The following is a 26,324-nucleotide window of genomic DNA, read 5'->3' on the forward strand; positions in this document are numbered from 1 at the left end:
AGCAAAACAGCTGAGTGTACCTGTCCCAGCTGAGTGGTTCTCAAAGAGACTGCCATCTTTTATTTATTTATTTAAAAAAAAGGGAAACAGCTGCAGTAATTTAAACTTTAGTGGACAATTTTTTTTCATCCTGATGCTTAGAAGAGTGCTTGTGTTTTATGCGATCTCTTCAGAACAACGGTAAGTGCCTTAAATACTGACCCAGTTAGAAAAACATTAGAAAACATTAAAGGTTAATTTTGAAGATGTCCTAAAACATGCACCTTTGTCATACGTACCTTTGTTTTTCTAAAGTTACAAATACAATTGCTTTAGCCAGTTCAGAATTTTATACTGAAATTTGAATGTAACCAAATACACAAACACTGAGTATACATAGAATAAGTGGTGCATTTTCTGCTGATCTACTTCTACACCAAGCTTTTTATTTTTAAGTCCAATTGTCTAACATTGTTCTCTAAATTAGTTTAATGTGTCTCCAGGCTCTTCTCTTGATTCCTGGGTGTGTTTGCATCTTCTAAAAACATGGCCAAAAAGGAAGGTGAGAAGCTCAACACATAATAATTCACACAGAACACAAATTCACATTTTTAAAGTGCAATATTGAGTCATTTGCATCAAACCTGAAAAAAAAAAAATAATTCAATACCAGATTTTTCAAAAATTCAGGTATTTGAAAACCTAAAATGTTTCAGAGCGTTTACTTTCTGTATTAATTTTGTCGTTTCTGTTCTTCACAGGTGCACATCAGGTATTCAGTGATGTTGCATCACTGATGGCCCTTGCTGGTGATAAATGTGTGTTTTGTCAAAAGAAAGAACGTGCAAATAAGGATCACCTTCACAAAAAGCATCTCAAAGATGGAATTTATTTTTTGGAAAAAAAACAAGGTAAGGACTAGATGTATGTGTAAACAAAGTGGAAACAAACTTGGTTATTAGTTTGTCGTTATTTAAATCAGTTTATAATTCCCCTGATTATCTCGAGGCATATTTGTTTATTTGGCTTAATTTGTTTGCTGTTAGTAATCTGCTTGTGTTCCTTTTTAGTCTTCTCTTAAGAAAAAAGGGACACGAGTATTAACAGTGCTGTTTCTAAATCATATGCCAGGAATTATAGGTGCACAGCTCTGTAAATATGAATTGTGATGTATAAAAAGTTACAGAGTGCAATGATGTGTGTTTAGTCTAGTTTAATATTTGTAGGTCTGCCCCACGTGGATAAACCCAAGTAGTCTCATTCTGCTCGTATTATTTGCAGTTCCCTTTTAGAAGTCTAGTCTAGTGTGTGTGTGTGTGTGTCTCCAGAAAAAAAATGTTTTGGCCAATTCGGATGTTTGTCATGCTGTGTGTGGTAAATTATGTGTATTAGTTTATGTGCGTTGGCCATAATAATCAAAGAAATATGTATCAGAGTAGAGCCCTTGGTTGATTATATTCATTGCCATTAAAATGTTGTACCAGCCTTTCATTCCTAACATATTGCCTAGTCCATATCAGTCCAAAAATGGTTTTTATTAACCATTTCATGCACTGAAATGCATTTACTCGCTTGTTTTTCAGAGAAATTTGTGGTGGCCTGCTATTGCAAGGATGTCAAAGGAGCAAAGAGAAGCCATTATCATTGTCCGTTGTGTAACTTTGCAATTTTAACACGATCTTCTATCTTCTCAAAACATTTAAAAGACAGACATGGTAAGAGTTCTGCTATGGCATCCACAAATATCCACAGATCTTCTCAGCATATAACTACCAAGAAGGGGGGAATAGCTGTAGTTTTTTAGTGAAGATGCACGACATCATTAAGACATGTTCTTTTTTATAGAGGTCTTTAAAGTTACATTTAAACGAAAAGACATCCTTATTATTATACCAATATATAACATACTTTGTGCCTTATTTTTTCAATTTCTTTATTCTGCAGGTATCAAATCAAGCAAAAAACAAGGTAATTTAACACTAGGCTGAAGTATTTTATGATTATACTGTTATACTTTGATATACAGATAGATAGATAACAGTGATGCAATTACCTCACTGTCATAGTTGTTTCCCATCTTTGAACCCACTCTTGTGTCTATACTTTGAGAAAAGCAACATCAGTTCATGGCAAAAATTTATTTTCAGAATGAAACAAAAGCATCTTTATTAGATTTTAGAATGATGTGATTAACAGCTGTTTTTTTGTTTTGTTTTTTGCATAGAAACCCCAAGCTCTTTAAAAAGAAAGGCTGAAAACATTAGCGATAATTCCCCAGAGGACTCAGATTCAAAGCCCGAACAATTTTTATGCACCCCCTGCACAGCTATGATAAGTAAACAGCCACACATAAAAAGACCCATCAGAGAAGTACATCACCTGGACTCTGCACCGATGATATGTATTGATGTTATAAATGGCATTTATGTCACACCAGAGCACACAGAAACACAACACAGTCCAGCTTTTCCAATTCACGTCATGAAGTCTGCTAATCCACCACAAATAGACTGTGAGGTTGAGAAATGTCGCAGGTTCATGCAGATGGCTCGGTTTTCGGGAAATCCGGGAAAAGAATGTGTTCATTTAGAAAGAACAAAAAATGCAAAACCATATGTTAAGCCAGCAGTCCTTACATCAAAATCACTTCAGGACATGTTGAGCAGAGGGCTAATGTCATCTGAGTGGGGCGCAAAATGTGAGGCGCTTGACAGTGCTGCCAAACAATGTGGTGTTGATAGCGTATTTCCTGTATGTTATGAAGATCAGGGGCCCTCACAACAGTGGTATTTTTTCTCAGTTTTTACAAATGAAACTGACCACTGGTGTCAGTTCCAGAGGACAAGGGTGACATTTGATTCAGTAACTAGAAAATGGAATTGTCAGTGTCAGGGAACAGAACAATCTCAGCAATGTATCCACGTAATGATGGGAATGTGGTGGATTTTCCAGGAGACATCAGAGAACAGCATTATTAGTGAGACATCAAAAAATATATCCACAGCAAAAATATGTAGAATGACAGAATATATTTACACCAAAAAGCGTATTCCACGTCCGAAGGACCTGAAGTTTGGCGCTCAAGAGAAAAAACCACCACCATCTTTTGTTCCTTGGGAAAACACCTGTCCCTACTGTCCAGGGCCCACCCCTCCTCAGCTTAACGCCCCAGAAGTTATCACCAACCAAGCTGTGATATATGGTCTTAGCAATTTCCACAAAGGTAAGTCACAACAACAACAAAACATGCAAACAGTGTTATGTGCATGCGTTTGGCATACAACTATCTTTAACCTATTACAAAGTACTTTTCTTTAATTATCAGGTGTCTCCGTTGCTATGAAAGAGTGCCCACGGTGTGCTAACACTGTGAGATTTCAGGAGTATTCCTCTGGTTTCCACAATTTTAACAACCACATCTTATTAACACTACCTCTATGTGAACTCCTGCTGTCAGGTTTGGAGGTAAGCCAACTAACAATGAATTGTGGAACCACTATTTGGAAAGTGCATTAAGGAAGTTTATTACAAATAACAACAATAACAAAACATATCCATATTTTGAGAAAATTAAAAAAAAATCTCAACATGTATGGACATTGTAAGCCAATTCTATATGTTATTTAATTGCAGAACAAGACAACCAGTGGACGTATGCTGGACACTCTGTCAGTACTTAATGACAATCGCTACCACCACCAAATGGTGAAGAAGGCATTCCACCACTTTTTGTCATTATCAGACTTTGACTTCAACTTCTTTTGCTACCAGTGTGGACACCACCCAGCTGTGGTTGTGGCAGATGGCAACTGGAAACTAGGCTTTGATGTACCTCGTAAGGACAATGTCTTTTCTCTTGGAAATGTGTAAACTACTAAATTTCTGTGAAGAATTAGACAAAACTGCATTGTTAACTGTGTTTAATTTCATTTGAAGTTGGATCATTTGAAAGGCCAGATCCAGACACCATATCTGACAAGCATCTTGAAGTGGATATCGTCAAGGCATGGACAGATCTGGACAAATCACTCATAGCAGAAGGCCTTATAGCAGGTTTGTTATAGTGTGAGAACTTTACACAACAATAGTTTTAGGACAGTCTAGAATTATAAAGCACAACACTGTCTCTATTATGAATATTTGTACAAATCAAAAGACTGTGTCTTCCAAATAGGAACATCCGTTGCAAACCCATACTGCAAATCTGTTCACCAGTCTACTATGGCACCATGGATGGGAAAGCACACTAGATTGAGGGATATTCTTCCAAAAACTGAGATTAAAAAGGCACTGAAAGAAAAAATTGATCAGAACAAACATTCACCACAACAAATAATTGAAGACATAATGCTTCAAACCACTGACTCAGAGAAGGTATTGTACTAATCAAATTTCTATTTATTGTTTTTTTTTTAACATTTACTTTTGTCATTGTTACTGTGGATCTTTCTTTTTATAGAACCAGAAAAAAGAATCCCAGAATGCACTGGGTATGATTAATGGATTCAAGGAACTACACCCAAAACTTTCCAAGAAACTACAAAAAACAGGTGATGAGGTTTATATTCTCTTTGAACATCCTCAAATTTTTTAAAAAGTACTTTTGACATATAAGTTTTTGTAATTTATATATTTTTTAGGTGGTGTACTTCATTTCTCCTGTGTCCATGGTGTTGTCTATTATATCAATTTTCTTTTCTGCATGGAGTCAGCAAGGGACCATGCAGATGGCTTGCTAAGTTTTAAGCACGTTCCAACCTGCTACATTTCTGATATGGCTGGTGAGGTTGCCAGCCACACTAATGACCGAACTAATCAGATGTTTTTTAAGCCACATGATGGAAGACTTTGTGCACCAACCACAGATAATCTAAAACTAGCAACCAAAAATGAACTAAAGGTTGAAATGCAATGGGTGAAGAACCTCAGATTTCCATTACCAGTGAAGTTACAGCAAAATATAAATGGAATACCAGCAGTACATCCAATCACAAGGACATCTGACAGGTATTCACTGTATGATCAATTCCACCAAATAAATCCAAGACATCCAGAAGATAATTTAAGAAGCCTCGTCATCTGCCCAACACTTCGACGAGAGGTCAACTCTGCAGTAGCAAAACAGTTCAATCAAGAGCTTGAATCCATTTGGCAATCTTTGTGCCAAATGAATGAATCCCACTTCAAACAGACTGTGAGAGTGTTAATTGAGCTACACAATGCAAAAATTAACAGGACATTTAAGGCTGAGATGGAGGCTTTGGGCAACACACAATTGTCTGTTGGACTGCATGGGATGTTGGGATTTCATACTGCTGGTAGGTTTGAATGATATATGATATAATAATAACTCATAAAATTATCACAGTTTTGTAAGCACAGGTGTCTTTGGCTGGGAAGGTAGAGGATGTCATCTACTAGTGAGAAGGCTATTGGGTTATTCCCCGGCTCCCTTAGTCAATGGTGTTGGTTTTTTGTGTTAGTGTGTTTGGGGAGAAACATTGTATGAATTTTTGAGATCGAGCCTTGTAGTAAGCAAACAGTTTGAGTGCTTGAAAAACATGAAATACGTTGTTTAGACGACCGATCATTGCTCAGTTTTGTTTTGTTTTTTAGAAGGGGAGGAACACAGTGTGGTGAAATCCTCATCCATATCACAATTATATGCCACAAGTGATGATGAGAAGGTAAAAAAACCCCGCGTATTGCACTTTGATGTTGACATACGGAACATTATTAAAGTTCTTAAGAGTTAGTATGCTATCTTTCTGTGCACATAAAGGAGAAACTCAATCAGCTACTCTCTGGATCCCGTGATGAAACTCAAGCCCTGGCTTATGTTTCACGAAGATTTCCAGTCTCAATAAAAGACATTAGCAGCGTTTGCCCACTAGACTTGTTGCTTCAGTCATCATTGTCATTGCCGTGGTTGACAGATGATGTAAGTGCTTTTACCACAATTAAGAGCTTTGTTTGTTAAGAAATCATCTGCCAGCCACAAATCTTGTTTTCTTAAACATTCCAGGCTGTTAACTATCGGGTGGCGCAGCTCGCTCAAGAAAACAAGGTGACTCATTTTCATTTGTTCCCTTTATGATATTTTCATCGGTTAATGAGTATTTATGAAATGCTTAATGAGATGTTCTATTTGATAGTGTGGTGCTTTAGGCACCTTTGATTTCACTTTGTGGCACCGGGAATGGACCAAATCTGGAGCAGTCAGTGATGAAGTTGCCAAATGCATTCCAGTAGGTCCTTTTCGCATAATTAAAAACATAAAAAACAATAAATTTAAAAAAATCCCAAACATAAATTTACAAAAACAATATTGCTTTTTACATGCTACATGACCTGTGTGCACCTACAACTGTTACGTTTGTGCTACAGGACTCAGAAAAGATATTCCTTCCCAGAATTGTGGGTCATTCTTCACCAGAGACAGGCAACCATTTCATCCTTTGGGTGAGCCAAAACATTTTAGGAAAGAGATTTCAGCCTCATTTACTCTTTTTATATTTTTCTGAGCATTTAAGATTATATATGTTTGTAGGTGTTTGACTTCAAAGCCAAACAGATTAGAATATACGACTCACTGATGACTTCCAGCAGCATTAGTGATGATGACATGGACCTGCTCAGGTAAAAGGAGATTTTGTGCTACAGTTTTTGTTTGCAGGTAAATGAATGCGATACTGATGGTGCTGAACTGCTGCCACTCTCTTTTTTAGAAATGTCTTTAGGTTTTCTGGTGGGCTTCAAGGCTGGACAGTCAAATATCCTCCACAGTGGAAGCAGGAGGACTCCGTTAATTGTGGTGTTTTTGTGTGTTCGGTGAGTTTGCTGTCCTGGGAGCTGCTACTTTTGCATGATCTATTGGTTGCTCACGTGTTGGGTCATCATTGTTCATTTTATTTCAAACTAGGCTGCAGAAAATGAAGTCCTACATCACAAGGTCACCGATGATGCTCTGACCCTTAGTGAGTGCAGGATTCTTCGTCTGCACCACGCTACACAAATGCTGAAAATTGTGAAAGCTGAGGTTAGAGAAATAGATATCTGAGTATAACACAATCTTTACTGGTAGTATATGAAATATTGTGTGATAATATTAAGGGTTTTGTTATTTAGGATTTCCCACCGACTATGGAAGACATGTTGAAGATTCGACAGAAAGAAATGGAAGTACAAGAAGCTGGAGTTGAACAGACAGACTCAGGGATTCATTGCATGGCCATGCAAATAAAGGCATGCTTGTTCCAGAGAGTGACTGGGAAAACCAGGTGTGTATAACAACACTGACAACTAAACATTATTTATGTATCAAACATTTGAGAATGAAAGTTACTCTTTTTTTAAAAAAACATGGTAGAAATTTAAAATTCACTTTGATTTTCTACAGTGTTTTTCATGACCACAGAAATCAATGTATGTGGCTACTGTGCACTGTCTGCAAAAAATGTCTGCATTTTGAGTGTGCTGGTGTGGAGGGAGACTCGAAAGACTGGGAATCAAAGGGTTTTGTTTGCGGATGCAACCTTACAACTAATGTGTAAGAAACTCTTGATTTGAATGTCAGTTACTGTCATACTGTTGTTGTAAGTTTACATATGGTCATCATAAGCATTAACATTTTGTGTAATTTTGTGGTTCGGTAATGATTTCTTTAAACTATTCTTTTTCCAGGGTGGAATGATTGCATCACAAATATCTTGAATGACTTAAAAAAAATGTAGTGCACAATTTTTATTTTAGATTTTCTCTGGTCCACATAGGGTCAAAATTGTACATAAGGGCTCAAATATAGACATATACTAAAGTGTTTAAACAAGTGGTTGTCAAGGTTCTATGGTGCTATTTACCTTGTGGTGGCTAAGGCCTATTACCTTCTCATTTCTAGACCCAAAAGTAATTTGTTTGACAGCACTTATTGGACTGACCAATACTCTGAATAATGAGAAAGTCTAAGTGAAGAGATAAGAAGGAGAATTGTAAATTTACACAACTTGCGAAGGTCTTTTGAAGCCATTTCTAAACAACTGCAGATTCCAAGATCATTAATTCAGCCATCAGCAAACGTTATTCACCAGAAGACCCAAACTGGGTGCAGCCCAGGAAAAATCAAGACTGAAGCCTTGCGTGAACCGCAAACTGCTGGAACACCAGTGGCACTGTCCACAGTGAAGTGAGTTTTATATTGCCATGAACTGAGAGGGTACTGACCAAGAAAGAAGACCCTGCTCCAAAATCGACACTTGTTTGACTGAAATTTGCAGTTACCCACAAACGCCTTGGAGAAAGGTTTCATGGTCAGATGAGAGAAAAACGGAGTCCCTGCTAGGGCCGTAACACTGAGCTATTTAGGAAAATATGTGTTTGGAGGACTAAAAAGCCAAAAACCAAGAACATTATGCCAAAGGTCAAGCATTGTGGTGATAGCATCATACTCTGGGGCTGTAAGGTGCCCTGGTATATTGTTACCTGGTATATTGGTACAAGTAGGTTGACTAATGAAGAAGACGGACAACCTCTAAATTCTTCCACTTTCAGTCAAATTAGCTAGAAGGTTGAAACTTAGACACAATTGGGTATTCCAGCAGGACATTTATACCAAAAACACATCACAACTCATTTTTGAATACATAAAACAGTCTAATATTAAGCTTTTGGAATGGCCTCCCTAAATCCTCAAACTTAGCCATCTTAAATTTTTTGGACTATGCTAAAGAGCTGGGTAAAGAGCTCCAAGCAAAGTCACTAGGCTTAAGAACTCTACTAATTTTTCCAGTACTCAAATATAAAGTCAGAATTTTGATTCTGTGCGGCTAAAAGAAAATACCAAAATAAATTCTAATTAGTGCACCCAATTTTTGTATTTGTTGAAACAACTGTAACCCACATAATTTCCTTAAGGATCAATAAAGTATTATCATTAAGATTATTTTGTATGATTATTTTACCCTGGAAACAGAACAGTTAAAAAAAATCATTAGAATCCACAAATTACCATGACAACCATAAGTGTAGGTAAACATCTGACCCGTATAAAGATTTAAATACAATGTTACAGATCGAGGTTAATTTAAGGCTCATGGGCAATGCTTTTGTCTCAAACAGAGGTGACATGCTGGAGGCTGTTACAGTTACAGAAATCCTTTCAGATGAAGAAATTAAGGTAATTTAATGCATTCTAACTTTTCTTCACTAACCTGTATGTCATGTTATCAGCTACCATACATTTAAATCACATTTTATATTCTAATATTACAGGATTTGGAAAGAAAACTGCAGAGTGGACTTGTTCTCTCCAATCGGATGTATCTGTGGAGTCACAGAGAATTAGATCCTGAACTTCGCAAACATTACAGTGAACATTTTACTTTATTCAGTGACATAAAGGTATGTATATTCAGTGTTTATGATCTTATTCACACTTACAACTTAAGTTTAGCATCCATAGTAATCTGTAGTTTTTCACTCAAGTATGTTTACATAACCTAAACATTTCAGGATCTTTACATTAAAAAATATAAAGTGTCTTGAAGCAACTGTTGTTGTGATTTGTTTCTTTGTGCATAAAAACTGAATTGTAGTGCATTGAACAGAAACAAATAAAAAAAAACTGATTTTATATCATGCCCTTCAACTATTAATCTGCAAAAGATCTACCCAACATTTGGCCCCCCTCAGCTGGGGCCTCTAGCCCTGCTGCGACAGAAAAAAAAATATAGTTTTATATTCATTTTACTACCATTTATTTTAAATGACTTTAAAACACTTTGTGTTTGTTTTTTGCATTTCTTTCATTAGTTCTATACATTGTGCTATACAAGCAAATTTTACTTTTACTTGGTGATGGTGGCAAGAAAAACATTGCTGGACATTTTCTTAACCAGTAAATTGTGTCACAGCGAGGTAGATGAGGTAGACCCAAAAGCAGACACGGTGGAGACAGAACTAAGTTTCCAAAAATAAAGCGAGCCTTTATTGTGGCTGATGGCATGAGAACAACACTAGAGAAACACTGAAACTGGGAAAACTAAGGGGACTAAGAACACTGTGTAAACTAAAAGACTATGACACTCTGTGAAAAAAACTATGAAAAACTATGAACACAGAGTAAGTAGGAATGCTATGAAACACAGTGAAACAATGAGGGAGAACTATGAAATCTGTGGCGAGGATAACAGACAACCTGACAAAAAACAGTAAGAGACAAAGGACTTAAACATACACATAAGGTGATCAGGGGGAGTGGAGACACATGAGGAAACAGCTGACTAGGAAATGTAAACCAAAACACAAAGACATGAAAACTGGACTTTCACAATAAACAAGAAAACATGACAAGACGCAGGCATGACACAAACTTGACAACATTAATCAGGCAGGCAAGAAACATGACCAATAACACATTTAGCTCTGTGGGAGTGGGAGCATATTCGAGCTGACAATGACAGTGCACCACAGACATGCAACCTGTGTCCTATGCTTTTATCCCATGTCTTCTGTCCTTTTTGGTATTCCAGACAGAAGAAATGATCCAAAGACTTGAAAGAATTCTGTCAACGCCAGTGGAGAAGCAGCTATACCTTAGAGAGGTCATTTTGCCAGAGGTGAGCTGAGAACAAAAAGGATCAAAGATCAAAAAAATGTTGTAGATATTCTGAATGAATGATATGTGTCAGAAACAGACAAGCATAATTTAGGACATGTGGTTTTTACTATAATTCATTTCTTGAATGGAGAATGAAAACTGCAGAACTTCAAGTGAACATCTATACAGGAAATGCAGCTTAAAGGTGGTAACTTTAACTTTATTGTTGTTAAGGTTTTGATTCGATGGTTGCAAAGCAGCGGGAAAATGTGCAGATACCAAGCTGAATCTATACTTCTGGAGGGCACATCTTACAAAGGGATGGAAATGTAAGTTCCATTGTTTACATTGTTGGTTTACTCACAGTTTAATCTGATGACTAATTGTGGCAAAGGATAATTACTCATGTTTGTATTTTTGTTTTTTCTTAATCAGTACAAGAGAGACAACAGCTGGTGATTCTGGACAAATAGAAGATGTAAGAGAAAACACACACAGACACACTAAAAATTACACAGCAAAACACTTTGTGTAAAAATCTACACTCGAGTGTCCTTGTGTGTGAGTTTCAACTTGCAAGTTAAAAAAAGAAGAAGACAAAGTCTGTGATGTACGAGCATTGTTCTGTATTTTACATTTAATGGTATTAATACTGTCAACACTTTTTTTTTGCAGGAAAACACTTTTCAAAGTGACTGCAAAGCTGCGGCTGCTTTTTGCTACAACGAGGACTGTGATGGAAAAATTGACGTTCCTGAGGTCAAATTGGAACAAGAAGAAACCCTGCATGACATGCAGATCCAGGAGGGTGGTCACCATGACAATTCCCAAGGAGAAAATGTCACATTTGTATATCAAAAAAGCGATGACAGTGACAGCGCTGAGACAGAACTTACAATTTCTAAAGAAATCTTAGCCATGTTCAAGAAAGAAAATGAAATTCCTGACCTTAACCTTTTAGGTCCTAACTTTAAAAGTACTGGTCAGTGGTTGTTGATCAATGATCATGAGAATTTGCATAATTAAGATTAAGGAACTGACCTCACAGCCCATTGTTCCTTCACTGGGCTGGTTTCAGTCATTATGCAAATTTACTGTTTATAAGATTTGGGGAAACCTGCAGTCAGCTGAGACTGAAGAAGTCACTTGGATGAGTGACGAAACATTTCTCCCACAAAAACGCTACGTCCAGATGAACAGAATCAACCTTTGGAGATTTACTTTCCTGGATGATTGAGAATGCATCAAGACGTTTATAAGTACTTGATTTCTGGTTTATGTTTGTTTCTCTTCAGTCTGTCTGGGTGGCTGTGGCTCAGGACGTTGACCAGGTCACAGACTAATCAGGTTTTTGGTTTAATCCTCATCTGCTGCAGTCCTGCATGCCAAATATCCTGGGGCAAGATAGTAACCCCAAGTTGCTTTTATATGAATATGAAAGCATGTGCATGTAAGATAGAATACACTTACTTAGGAAAAGCCTTTTTAACAAGTGTATGGATGAAGTAAATTGTGCAAAATCATTTTAAATGCTCAGACTTGAAGAACCAGTCCATTTACCAGTCAGTGTCCATTTGTCTACCTCTGATTCCTGGCCCCGTCTGTGTCTGGCCTTTATACTCCGTCTATGTGAATACCTTTGTTGTACCTTATCCCTGTATTTTCTCCCTTCCTGTTCCCAGGTTAATCTCTCTGTCTTTTCCTCTGTGTCTCCCTAGTTTGTCATGCCTACAAAACAGACATTTCAACACTGTGTTAAGCTTCTGAAGCACAGATGTTTTGAAACACTGCTCCAAAGCCTGGTTCAAAGCACACAGGGCACGTGACTACAACTAAATGAAGTGTTGCTACCGCAGTTTCGGCAAGTGTCTTACCTGCTGCTTCGAAGCATAGCCAGTCGCAACGATTCACATTTTTCTATTAACCAGAGTCTTTAGGACTTGTAATTATTGAATTAATGCTTATGATACAACTGTGAATGTATGAAACAAAATTTTGCACTCTCTCATTATTATTTTTGCTGTGGACTGTAAAGACCAAAATAGACTATCCACTCAATGAAACGCTGGAATTCAAAGTGTAATTAAACAAACATTATTTAAATAGATAGAAATAATATATAAACATTTTACTTTAATGTTTACTGGCACATAGATGAGAGAAAGCTAGAGACAGAGACTGGTGGGTGGGCTTCATCCCCTCCCATCAGCAGAGCGATAGCAGCTCTAGTTTTTTCAACTTTCTGATGTTCTACACACATAAATAATATATTTATAAATTTAAAAAATGCTAAACGAACATATTTATCAATTACAGGGGATGTATTTCTTAACATTTTTTCTGACAAATGTTTTTTTTCTTTTCCTTTTTTATTCTCACTGATGCTCCATTTGTTAATACCTCAAAAACAACAGGAGTGATGCAGTTTCACTCCAACCTCACCATAAACATCATGCCAGTGTTACAAAACATACAGCAACCGAAGCAGTGTGAACTTCATCCTATTTCTTTTCTAGCATATACATTGTGTTGACATAGAGATATTCATGTATTTAAGCTCACAAATTAGTATGAGTGTGGGTGTTGTGTGTATATACTGTCTACATCCCCCTCACTGTATTTGCAGTTTCTGTCTGTCAGTTTTCCTGTTAGCTGATTTGATCTGTATTGATCTTTTTTCCCATCATTTAATCAATAAAGCTGTTTTTTTTTTTTTTAATTTAGTTCTGTTTGCCACGTCGTGCTTTCAGGGTCCTTACGCTGTCATCCACACAACATCTCTCATGACAGTTCGCACGTAACGGTGTTATTAGTATTTCTTGTGTTATCTGAATCATTCTGACCTTTTGAAATAGTTGATGCGTTGATGCTAATGCTTTGAAAGAATCCGAATCCTTTATTATAGTAATATCCTTGGGCACGACACTTTACCCTACCACATACTGGTGTTGGCCAGAGGGGCCGATGGTGCGATATGGCAGCATCGCTTCTGTCAGTCTGCCCCAGGGCAGCTGTGGCTACAACTGTAGCTGCCCAAGCCTCCACCAGTGTGTGAATGGGAGAGTGAATGAATAGTTGAATTGTAAAGCGCTTTGAGGGTCTTGAAAAGCGCTGTATAAATGCAATGTCAAAGGAGCTTGCAAAGAAAAGCGTCTGGACTTCTTTAAGTTGCTTGAAGACGTTTCACCTCTCATCCGAGAAGCTTCTTCAGTTCTAAGGTCAAATGGTGGAGAGTCCCAGATATAAACCTAGTGGGAGTGTCCCCCCACAGAGGGACAAAAGGACCCCCTGATGATCCTCTAATCACCTGAGTCAAGGTGTGAAACTGGGTGTGGGTCCCAATCAGCCAGAGTTTCGGGTGAGCTCATTGTGAAACCTGGCCCCACCTTATCATGCGAATTCCTGAGGTCAGATGGCCCAGGATGTGAGTGGGCGTTAAGACGTCTGGGGAGGGAACTCAAAACTGGATTATAGATGGCAGACAGTTGGTGTTGTAAACCACTGTCTGCCATCTATAATCCAGTTTTGACTACAATGACCTGGATGACTGAGAACCTTCACAGACGTATAAATGCAATCCATTATTATTATTATTATTATTAACTAATGTATTCAAGCTGCAAATCACTACAACAGTCACCTCAAGGCACATTTACTGTAAGGTGCAGACAGGGCTGGACTGGGACAAAGAAATCGGCCCGGGCATTTTGACTAGAGACCGGCCCACCAGGTATTACAGGAAAAGCCATAAAGCATTTGAATGAAAACACACGCTGTTGTGACAGTGATGTACACTGTCTTGTTGGTATATGTATGATTTCTATACATTTTACATCAGATAAAAACTTTTGTCCCTGTTAATGCCCCACCTGGCCCCCTGGCAACACTTTGCTAGATCCGCCCCTGCACACCTACCAGCTGTCAGCGACATAAAAAAAGGATCCTGGTGTTATTTGTCTCTCAGAAACAGTTCATAACTTCCCTTCAACTCATTCATGTAACCTAAAAGGTAAACCTGTTTCTCCATCACCTGTTCAGCTCTGATGATTCAGTAAGGACATCTCCTGGTTTCATCCTCATGTTTCCCTCTCACCACATATCCAAACTGACATAATGAGCCATTCAGTAGCCATTCGGTGCCTTTTGACCTCCAGACCTTGTCTAGTATGGCATCCAAATAGTTAAATGTTGGTCTCATCTGACCAGACTGTATTCTCCCCGTAATTCACAGGTTTTTTCTAAATGTTGTTCAGTAAACTTTAAATGTGCTTCAACATGCTTTTTCTTTAGCCATCGAGTCTCGTGTGGTGAGCATACAGGCCATGGCGATTGAATGCATTTCTTACTGTTTCCTTTGAAACAATCATATCTGCTGATTCCAGGTCTTTCTGTAGCTCTCCATCAGTGGTCCTTGGTTCTTGGACAACTCTTCTGATAATTCTTCTGATAAATCCTGGTATCCACAATAAGGTTGTGTGTAAGACCTTTATTAGATTTCCATGGTCTTCGGGCCCTGAGAGCAAACTGCATCACTCATCTGCCTGATTGCATCTCTGACATTACTAAATGGCCCAGGAATACTTCCAGAAATCTCTGTAGGTTAACACAATCCACTGTGCCACCTGCAGATGCCAACTAAAGCTCTATGATGCAAAAAGGAAGCCATATTTAAACATAGTCCAGAAGTGCCGTCATGTCTTGTGGGTAAAGACTCATTTGAAATGAACTGTTTCATAGTGGGCAAGTGTTCTTTGCTCATAACGGTCCAAATATACATTATTTTTGGTAATCATGGACGCTGCTTTCCTGGTGCTAAAACGGAGGAAGACTTTCCAGTGTGTTATCAGCGCTTAGTTTAAAAGCCAGCATCTCTTATGGTATAAAGGTGCGTAAGTGCATACATGTTCTTAGTTGCCTAAAACATGTCTTATAGGAGCCACTGTAGCAGCGATTATACACTTGAATTGGAAAGAAAGTTCAGCACACCCAGGGCATCTTTCCCTTATCTGGATTCTCTTACCCTAACAGTGGTGATCGGGATAAATGATCACACAAAGCTGATTATCAGCTCTCTAAGTTAACCCAGGGTTTACTCATTCACGTAAGGAATGATGTTGGAAAGCTCTGGCCAACTAATGTACAGCTGAGTGACTGATTTTGCCAAGGCAGAGTAAATAATAATATAGGAAAACATGAAAGGGTTACACTCAAAATACAAGTAACACAACTGCTGTGGATAAACCTGCGGTGTGAGAGGAAAAGCAGTGTAGCAGTGTTAAAAGTGATGTATGAACATGTGAGATTCAAATGTTTTAGTCAGTAATCTTGGAAAAAAGCTGCATTATTCATAAAGTTTAGGCTTTTTGAATGCAGGGAGAAAAGCCGGCAAAATTGGCAATTGTGTGAGTTAACATTTATCGATATTGACTTTATCAATTTATCGACTTATCAATATCAAAACTTTGTCATTAAGACATAGGAGAGTCTGAGTTATAATAAAGTATAATAGTATTTTATTCGTTTAATATTAAAATACCATAAAACTGTCTTAGTTTTATATATAAATGACCCACACGCTGCAGTGTGATTGCAAACTCTTTACTTTCAGTGCGCTTTTTCAACAAGTTTGTGCTTTCAGGAGCAGCTTTTCAGCTCCTCATCTCTTAGCAGTGGCTTCCTATTGCTGCTCCTGCTTCTCCCTCCTCTATGCTTTCGGTGGCTACTCAGGCATGTTTGTGCTCCACCCGTCCCCTGCAGCAGAGTAACTAACCACACCCCACTACGATTAATACTTATAGAGCAATACAATGAATTTAAAATAAAACAAACAAACAAACAGGAAATTGTGTCTAAGAATCTAGCTTACTGAAGCTCATCACACAAGGACACCAGATGCTATTTAAAAAATACAGTTGAGTTAATCAAGTAAATAAGTTACCATGGTGATTTACGCCAGTCACCCTGTCTTCATAGTTAAGAAAACCAAGGATTCACCCTGCATGAGACAAAATCCTGCTTTGTAGTACAGCCCTGTGGTCGTGTGTGACCAGTTAGGTTCACATTTACGCCATCTAGTGGATCATTGGGGATCTAGTGGAGGCGTAGAAATGAATGAATCAGGAGCTGGCATACATATTGCTATCACAATTCCTTGCAGAGAGTCAGTTTATATTTTGACATGTTTGTCACAGACCATGTCTTTGACTGCTGCAGGTTATAACCTCAAGCAACAGGTAGTGAGTACATCAGACTGCTATATAAAAAAATCAATCAACACTCATACAGGAAATATATAAAAGTCCTGTGAAGTACACACAGAGGTATGTTTGTCTTTGTCACACAAGCTATATGAAGGTTTTTTAACCCGTTTTACTCCACCTACAAAATGCATCATCCTTGGTTACAGACTTTAAAAAAAGTCTATAAAGTCAGGATTTATCTGACTTCATTTAAAGCACTTTGAAGTTAATGATTTGATAGCCTGGATGTTTGAAATTGCCTGGATTTAAATAGCTAAACTTTTTGAATTCACACAGACCTTTTGTTTTCTGTCCGTGTCTGTGGTCTGTGATATATCAACTTTATTGATTTAGCTGTTTGATTATTGAAAACTGTAGTGGTTTCTTTTCTTTTTTTTCAGATCAAAGAAAAGTATCAGTCACCCTCGGAGAAGATGCCACTCTGGAGTGCTATGGTCCCAAAGATGCAGCCATCATAATGTTAAAGTGGAAAAAGCCTGCAGTTGCACCATGTCTTTTACCTTAGACATGACCACATTCATGATGACTACCAGCATGGATTTCTTAAAGGTCGAGTGACACTGAAAGATCCGGAGTGGAAGAAGACAGGAAATCTTTCAGTGATTCTCCAAAACGTCACCATGAATGACAGGTGAACATATGAATGTCATGCTGGATACAACATTGATGTGAAGCTCTTGAGCACAGTAAACTTGAGTGTTGTTGTTCCTCCAGGTGAGTGAGTAGAGTTGAGTGTGTGTGTGATCAGAGGTGAAGCTGCTTCCTGGTTGTTGATGTTTGTTTCTAAAGATGTTGTTGATGAGACTTTGTAGAAAGCAGCTGGTCTGAGTGATGTGATCAGAGTGCAGTAGATAATGTCTGACAGCAGTTTGAAGAGGAAATGGATTCTGTTCTGTTCTTCACTCATCACCTACCTGACAGCTGACACCTCACACCTGTTTCTCACCTGCAGGTCAGACAGGAGGACACACAGAGGATGGATCTGTTGGACTGATAGTTGGTCTGCCAGTTTCAGTTGTGCTCCTTGTTGCTGCTGTTGTTGTTGTTGGGTTTTTGATCTACAAAAGACAAACAGGGCCATACCAGTCTGGACACGCAGAAAATGAGCTGCAGACTTCAAACATGTAAAATCTGTTTAATCTCTGTCAAACCTCCTGTTTTGTTCTGTTTGTCAGTGGCTCTGTGAACTTCAGTGTGTGTTCATGTGTTTTGTTTGAAGATGCTGCTTAATCTTTAACAATGTTTCTGTGAAGGTTCTCAGTCATCCAGGTCATCGTAGTCAAAGGAGCTTGCAAAGAAAAGTGTCTGGACATCTTTAAGTTGCTTGAAGACGTTTCACCTCTCATCCGAGAAGCTTCTTCAGTTCTAAGGTCAAATGGTGGAGAGTCCCAGATTTAAACCTAGTGGAAGTATCCCCCCACAGAGGGACAAAAGGACCCCCTGATGATCCTCTAATCGCCTGAGCCAAGGTGTGAAACTGGGTGTGGGTCCCAATCAGCCTCTGACTGAATTTCTTCAATGCTGATGAGATCATCAATGACCAGTCGGGGATTTCCTCAGGTGCATAAAGCCATGGGCGGGAATCCAAGAGAACGAACAACAGCAAGTGATCACAGATAGAAGAGAGGAGAGACAGAAACTGAAGCAGAGAGAAAGAAAAGATAAAACCTGGTGACATCAACCAGGAAGAAGCAAGTAAACGTGCACATTTAAGGAAGCTAGAGTCATGACTTAAGGTGTTTTTCTTTTGTTAATCATGTGATGTAGAAAAATAGATCACATGGTTGGTATTTTTAATGCATACTGTCAGTGTTCAAGTAACAAATTTAAATAAAATGAGCTAAAACAAGCAACAAATTAATGTCAGAACACAAACATATTCAGCTGAGTTTGTGCATATTAGAACCAAATAGCAGTTTTTACAGGGTGTCTGTGTGTATACCACTCATTTAGTGTCACACTTTCCAGTAAGAGTAACATTCTCCATAAATGAGACCTGGCTGATGTAATAACAACCATCAGTGAGACAAACAGTCTGTGATTCACACCTTGTGAGGTTATTATGCGACAGTATTGGTGTTCTGACTGGTCAAATTTTCAACAAGTGTTTATTCGGGTGTTTAAACGTTATGCCACAAATACAGTCAGGGTGGACTGAGCATTGGGAGCACTGGGATCTAGTGAGGGTCACTGTGGCTCGCTGTGAAAGGTGAACTTCATCTGAGCTTACAGACATTTTAGATTCCACTAATCAGATGTGACTCTCTTGGCCATGGACTGCTCCCTGCAGCCTCCATGGCATGCAGGTATGTCTGCCATTGACACGCATTGTTCAGTGTATGTGACGACCAGAGATGGGCAGTAACGCGTTACTTGTAATGCGTTACTGTAATCTGATTACTTTTTTCAAGTAACGAGTAAAGTAAGGGATTACTATTGCAAAAACGGTAATTAGATTACCGTTACTTTCCCGTAGGAACGCTGCGTTACTGCGTTACTAAAACCGTGATTTTTTTGCGAGAATGTCTCATGACAGTTACGTAAACAAGTGCGACGTTCGTGACAACAGCTGTGTGCAGATCAACAGTGGATAATATAGAGAGTATGAGCGTGCAGCGTTTAAAGCGTGGAAGTACTGACCTTACTTTGAGTTTAATTCCATAAAAAGTGACAAAAACATTAGTGTCTGTTGTGCGTGGGAAGAAAACTTCTTTTGACAGCGAAAAAAACCCCTAAACTTCCAAGCAAGCGCCGAGTGCGCTACGACGTAATGGGAAATTCACAGAGAAACTCGCGGATTCTTCAACTGACCGCTGTGGCACACCTGCACCAGAGCACACCTCCGCCTACGCCACTCCTGCTTTACAGGTGAAAATAGAGCAAAAGGACCACTAGTCTTAATTTTATTTATTTTCTGCTGTGTTTTACTTGCATCTATTTGAAAGAGTGAGTGTAAACACACACAAAAAAATTATTTTATGTGCAGGAATGTGCAGAAAATAGGTTTAAATATTAAACAAATTTCTTCCAGTCAGAGAATGTTGCATATAATTAAATTTTTGCTTGATGCATAAAGTTAAATGATTAAAACAAATAAAACAAGTTTTAAAAAGAGACTTTTTCATTTGATTACATTTTGTATGATGGATTATGTAGAAAAAGTAGAATTGGGCTGAAAGATCTATCGCTTTATCACCTATTCAGGTTGTAAATTGTGTTTTTAAAAAGTAACTAAGTAAATAAGTAACTAAGTAATTAATTACTTTAGAAAATAAGTAATCAGTAAAGTAACGGGATTACTTTTTGGGGGAAGTAATCAGTAATTAGTTACTGATTACTTTTTTTAAGTAACTTGACCAACACTGGTGACAACACTTGTGCACTCCTTTTCAATAGGTGAAGTTATCCAAGGTGAGAGAGTGGGAGAAAATAAAAAGATATTTGCTACAAGCTGAAAAATTAACAGCTTTTTTATTGTTATTTATTTACTAGTACGTTTGCTCAATCCTTTGGTGTCAAAGAAATTAGAAAGTTTGAGCTCGCTCTATCCTCACTCTCTATTTGACTAATTATTTAGCATGCTTGGCTTTATACGTTTTTGTGTTTGTGAGAGAGTGATATGAGTATTCTGAGTGAATTTTAGGATCATGCTGTTAACACATATTTATCCTAATAACTGATCTTTTAGTAAAGCTTCTGTACAGTTATGGTTACAGGTGATCTCAGTCCCAGAAACACTCAGCCTTCAGGGTTAATACAGCCTCGAGATTCATCTAAACACTATATAAATGATGAAAGAATTTTATCAGAAACATGTATAATCATTAAAACATTTTTTTTTCATTTTTAAACAGTGTTTTACAACATGCACAAAAATGTAAATAAATAACAACCAATGACAAAAAAATTAAATAAAAGTCAAATATTTGGAAATTTGCTCATTGTTAGGTTACTTAAAAGTGATGACTCATATGGGAAAGCGTAACTTTTCGTATGACTTACTGTCACATGATCTATAACCACCTTCCTGTTGATCTACACACAGCGAACATTCCTCCTTCAGAAACTTGTCTCGACATGTTCGGAAAGCTGTTTGAACTGCTGAGGTTATGAAAGAGGGTGGTTCACACTACATACCTGAATCAACTTGTTTACCAGATCAGAATGTTTGTGATAAAAATAGCTTTTACACGTGCAAACAGAAACCCCCGGCTTATTGTGACTTTATTTTTAGCTGCTTGCTTATTTACAAGAAGTCACAACATTTGATTCGGCACAAATCTTATACCCGATTCCCTTCTTGATGCAACCCTTCCAGGGACTTGTGTCTCATCCAAGTATTAAACTAGTGATCCTTCATGTCTTACACAAACATTATGGAGCTATTGAACCCTGCTTATTTCTCCCCATCACTAAAAAATGCATTCAAAACAGTTTTAAATCATTAGATGGACATTGTGTTTTAAACACATCAGGGAGGAGTGGAAATTTTCTGAATTTCAAAACTTTCCCTGCTGCCGATACATGCAGCTGTAGAACACACACGCTACTGATCAAGTGCAGATATCTCGTCATACATGAAGTACACACTGGTACAGAAGACATGGACACAACAGCATCCTCATAGATGAGTACTCACATCATTATTGTCATTACCATTGACCAGAAAGTACCACTGAGATCAAGATTACCTGATCAAAGCAGAACCCACACAAAGTTAATAAAAATCATAAAGAAAAGAAATGCAACAAATACAACAAAAAATATAACAGCAATAAAATATAACAGGTTTACAGCATAATATACAAAAACATATGACCCCAAGTACACCACCCACAGATCTTCTTTACTGTCTCTTTACTTGTGATGCACGTAAAGTCTCCATAAATCTGAGTCTCTCTGTAAATGATTCCATATCCAACGTACATAGTTAGAAAATGCTGTTTTTGACAGATTTACTGTAGGTCCCTCATTCAGAGTGGCTGATTAACTTTAACTATTGGCAGCAGTGCACAGAAGGGTACAAAGGTGAACTTGAAGTTTACCTGGTGTCACTTTATTGAGAAAAATATCCCCAATCTGTTTTCTGTGAGTGGTCAGTGATGGCCAACCCACCAAATCATAAAGAATTCAATGGTGTGTCAGAGTCTTTGTCTTTTTAAACATAGCATGCAACGCTGAATCAAGCCGCAACATACAAATAGTCACACAATCAATCCATTATCATATAGTAAAAATTCACTAGCTGGGACCACATCTATGAAACTATGAACTGGTGCTGCGGTTTGGGGAAGGCCTCGAAGGGGACTGGAAGCGACTCCCGGGTCAGGCAGATCATGTACTAGCAAGAAGTGAATGACGGCTGGAAGGGGCGTGAATGAGGTCCCGCTCCTGAAATTCAGATGATATCTCCACGTAAAGCAAGATTTAAGATTCCCAAAAAGATTTTGTTAGAGAAAAAGAAACGTGTCATCTGTCCATATACCCAAGTACCTCAGATATATATAAGATATAACAATTTGTTTACAGTAATATAATTTCCACAGTACTGAAATAAAATGTGTTCCTGAAACTAACTAATTTTATTTGCTACACACATGAATCTAAACCTCTTACAAACACAAAGACAAAAACAGCAGCTGTAACTGTACTGTTATAGCTTAAATGTGTTTAATGAAAATTAACATATCCCCTTAATGTGCAAACATAAAAACATCTTTATGTATATGTTCCCTTTTTCACCAAATAATTAAAGAGATTTTTCACAAAGATGCTGGACACCAAATTCAGGATGTGTTTGATTATATACAGCCGATATCTATCTGCTGGGTGTTTAGCATCTTTCTTTCTGTCTGTGTCACATCATCTGCCTTTGCTGATGCTTAAAGACATCTCACGTTCTCTTACATTGTTTCAAATGCTTGAACATAGTTCTGAAGCTTTCATTTTGATTTTTGTTAGAATAAACATAAACAGATATAAGAGCTGCAGAAACTAAAATCACCCCCAAAACTGACAGACCAACAATCAGCCCAGCAGATCCTTCCTCTGTGTCTCCTCCTGTCTGACCTGCAGGTGAGAAACAGGTGTGAGGTGTCAGCTGTCAGGTAGGTGATGAGTGAAGAACAGAACAGAATCCATTTCCTCTTCAAACTGCTGTCAGACATTATCTACTGCACTCTGATCACATCACTCAGACCAGCTGCTTTCTACAAAGTCTCATCAACAACATCTTTAGAAACAAACATCAACAACCAGGAAGCAGCTTCACCTCTGATCACACACACACTCAACTCTACTCACTCACCTGGAGGATCAACATGAAGGTAGATGATGCTGATGAGGTTCAAAGTTGCTATTTCTTCGTTTGTTTTTCTCTGGGCAACTCGACACTCGTATGTTCCGTTATCAGCAGTCGTCACATCCTTCAGAATCAAAGACACGTCTCCATCCTTCATCTGTTTGTCCTGCAGATCCACCCGGTTCTTAAAAGATGGATGCTGGTTGGCAGGATCAAAACCCTTGTTGCGGTAAAAAAAAACATATTCGTTCTTCAGATCAGTTCTAGTCCACTCTACAGCTGTGATGGTTATGTCGTCATTTGGAGCTCGACATGGCAGTGTCACGCTGTGTCCAGACTCAGCTGTGATGTGTTTTTGGTCTGAAACTGGAAACAACACAGAGCAGAGAGGTTAAAGGGACGAAAGTACAACTGTTCACCTGTACAGCATCCCATCAGTGTGACTACTAAGCTCTGCTGAACTGCAACATGAGGAATTTAAATTCGGTGGATATGTAAGAATGACTTTTCTAACAAATGGTGTGCAAAAAGTTAACTGTGTGTTTTTATTTCACCATTTGTGTGAGCAAAGATATTTTGCTGCCCTTTCTGTAATCATGAGAAAGAAGTAAATGAGGAACAAAAGCTTTGCTGTAAAAATGTTGGTAAGATACCAACACTGATACTGGTATATGATCAGTACCAGTGTGACAGGACTGATTAACATGGTTAATGTTTCTTGTTACATCACAAAATAGACACGTCTGTACAAACAGCACTCCGCTCACAACCCGTGTGACCGCTTTGCTACCTTGCTCTGCTGTGTTTTGTGTTTTGTGACGTGACTGAGCAGACAGTGTGGACTCCACCCACTGAGGTGGTGACAGAAAGAACTACTAGATGTCCGTGATAACTGTGAATGAAAATACTGACAATACTGCAGAGTTTGTAGGAGAGAAGCTGTGGCAACACAGTCTAATTTATACAAACACATGAAAAAGAGCAGAAAAAAACCCGAAGAATAAATCTGAAGAGAAATCCTACCAACTCCTTCACGTTTGTGTTTTTCTTTCTTCTGACCAGATGCAACTTTCTGCACGTTTCTTCAATGTCCATATACTTTAACACGGTGACTATTTTTTTCCTCAAAATGAATAATAATAATAACAACAACAAAAATATGCTTTTACTGTTTTTCTTGCTGTGGTCGTCCTTGGTGGACGTGGTTCATCAAATCAATACGGTAACAAAGAGTTTATCGATATGATAATCTGACCATCAGAAACTGAAGCACAGCGGGTGATTTTACGAATAAAACTCTTAAAAAACAGCGGATGTGTGCGCGTGTGTGTGAAGAAAAGGATTAAACTTGCTTAATGAGCTCCAAGAGCACCAATGTGTAAGACTACGAAGTTCAGCCGAATTTCAACCACGTCAGTTAAATGTCAACATAAACATTCAAACCTAGTCGAGAGGTTGTACTCTCCTCCTCTATATCACAGAGCGAAAAACTGCTTGTTTTAATTAATCAGATAAACCTCACCTGAAGAGACCAGCAGGAAGAAGACAAACAGTAAATTGCGCCAAAGTGGCGCTGATCCTCCAGCAGACATTCACCGCACCGAGTATTTGGGCTGTCCTACACTCTTAATGTCCGACAGTGCATTTCCAAAGAGTTTGATCTGTGAAACTTTACACGATCACCTAAATTCTAAGCTTTTATAAATTTTTGTTTGGGTTGAACTAAAAGTCACAGGTGCCTATCTTTAACCTTACAGCTTAATTGCTGCGATCCCTGACGCACTCTGACGCACGCTTTCATCTCCGAGAAAGAGATGCACACAAACAACATACCACTGACCAGTCATAACAAAGTTATTAAACACATTTTTGGAGGGGGTGGGGAGGGGGGTATTAGCACGTCATATAAGCCAGAACGGGCGGTAAAACATTTTTGTTTTAAGAAAAGGAATCATGGTGGGTCAGTCATATTGCATTGTTAATATTATTATTGTTATTATTATACCTTCAACAATAGAGCTGAAATGTCATATCTCGGTAGTGCGCAGAGACTGAGCAACTTTTGCTTGAGTTATATCTTCTCTGCAGGCACGTGCGGGGGACGGGGGGGGGACTTGAGCACCCGACCCTTTCCTGATGTGGCCCAAAGTGCCCTTCTGTTGAAGCAACTTTTTTTTATTTATTTTATTTTTTTTTTTTAAATGTATGTGTGCGAGTCCTGTCTGTGCCCCTCAACAATACTATTTAACAATTAATCACATTTTTTACTAAATAAAAGGATCTGGCTTGCATCAGTCACATGATCACATTTAACCAATGATCGCCCTTGACAGCAGAACGCGCTGGTTACGAGCCGGGAACGAGCTCACAAAGAGCACGCGCATTTTTTGCGGTCCGGGGCTGTAGGAGAAACACAAATGAACTCAGAGACAGACTGATGCCACAAAACCAGTAAGTAGGTGTACAGCTAGGGTTGCCAACTCCCTGAGAAATAAATAAGGGACACCTCGTGGCCAGGGCCGGGCGACCCAGTTGTCTTCACCCTTCCCAGTGTGGTGAATTTTTTAGCTCTTTTTTTGTGTGTGAAATTATTTTTTTTAACCATTTGACTTGAATTTGATTTAAGTAGATGCGTATTCTTTGTGATATCAACACATGGGAAACAAAAATCATTTAGCCATTTATTTTTAGCTCAAAATGACAACATTAACACAATAAAACAGGTCTCTTTCTTAAACAGAAGCCTGTCATGCTTAACTTTTGATAATAAAAGTAAATCTTTCTTTAAAAGAACTCTGTCCTGCTTAACTTAAAATTATATAAATTAATAGAAAACAATAGAAAGAAAAATATTCTTGTAACAGTGCACATTTAGTGCATTTAGTGCAATTGGCTTCAGCAGAGCCATTATTTCAGCTTTTGCTCCCGTTTGTAAACCCACTTGTTCCCATGATTACGCATCATAACTCATCATCATTATTCATCTATGTATTACTTTTATGTATTACTCATCTATTTGTTGTAATCATCTATCCTTGCAGTTGTTTATTACACAAAATAAATTATATTATCACACTTCTGGCCACATAGCGCTGATATTCACTGCACATGCCCATTTTAACCTTAACCAGAGGGTTTAAAAACAAACAAACCAGTGTTTACATACCATATCTGGTTCTGCCGTGGCCTG

The 26,324-nt window shown here is 38.2% G+C and overlaps 3 protein-coding genes across 3 annotated transcripts in view; 2 read left to right on the plus strand and 1 right to left on the minus strand.

The window, feature by feature from the left end:
* LOC148103583 (V-set and immunoglobulin domain-containing protein 1-like) overlaps positions 1-26,324 on the plus strand; it is a 74,034-nt gene that overhangs the window by 27,490 nt on the left and 20,220 nt on the right. The window lies entirely within an intron of this gene.
* Positions 472-13,178, plus strand: LOC118455763 (uncharacterized). Its single transcript, XM_087838685.1, has 27 exons — positions 472-541; positions 741-890; positions 1,563-1,694; positions 1,924-1,947; positions 2,204-3,202; positions 3,305-3,444; positions 3,613-3,814; positions 3,916-4,032; positions 4,154-4,353; positions 4,439-4,529; positions 4,620-5,297; positions 5,596-5,666; positions 5,762-5,920; positions 6,005-6,046; positions 6,135-6,227; positions 6,367-6,441; positions 6,530-6,618; positions 6,708-6,810; positions 6,902-7,018; positions 7,108-7,259; positions 7,379-7,528; positions 9,094-9,151; positions 9,247-9,375; positions 10,506-10,592; positions 10,808-10,902; positions 11,009-11,051; positions 11,249-13,178. The coding sequence occupies exons 1-27, from the start codon at positions 526-528 to the stop codon at positions 11,597-11,599; spliced, it is 4,563 nt and encodes a 1,520-aa protein (XP_087694811.1). The 5' UTR covers positions 472-525; the 3' UTR covers positions 11,600-13,178.
* On the minus strand, positions 17,845-24,726 carry LOC118455762 (myelin-oligodendrocyte glycoprotein-like). The gene is made up of 4 exons (XM_087839506.1): positions 24,657-24,726; positions 23,141-23,500; positions 22,741-22,902; positions 17,845-17,891 (listed from the first exon to the last, which is right to left on the minus strand). Exons 1-4 carry the CDS (start codon positions 24,724-24,726, stop codon positions 17,845-17,847), a joined length of 639 nt encoding a protein of 212 aa, XP_087695632.1.

This window comes from Neolamprologus brichardi, chromosome 3 (assembly GCF_056152115.1).
Source record: "Neolamprologus brichardi isolate AB-2024 chromosome 3, ASM5615211v1, whole genome shotgun sequence".
In the NCBI taxonomy this organism is placed as follows: Eukaryota; Metazoa; Chordata; class Actinopteri; order Cichliformes; family Cichlidae; genus Neolamprologus; species Neolamprologus brichardi.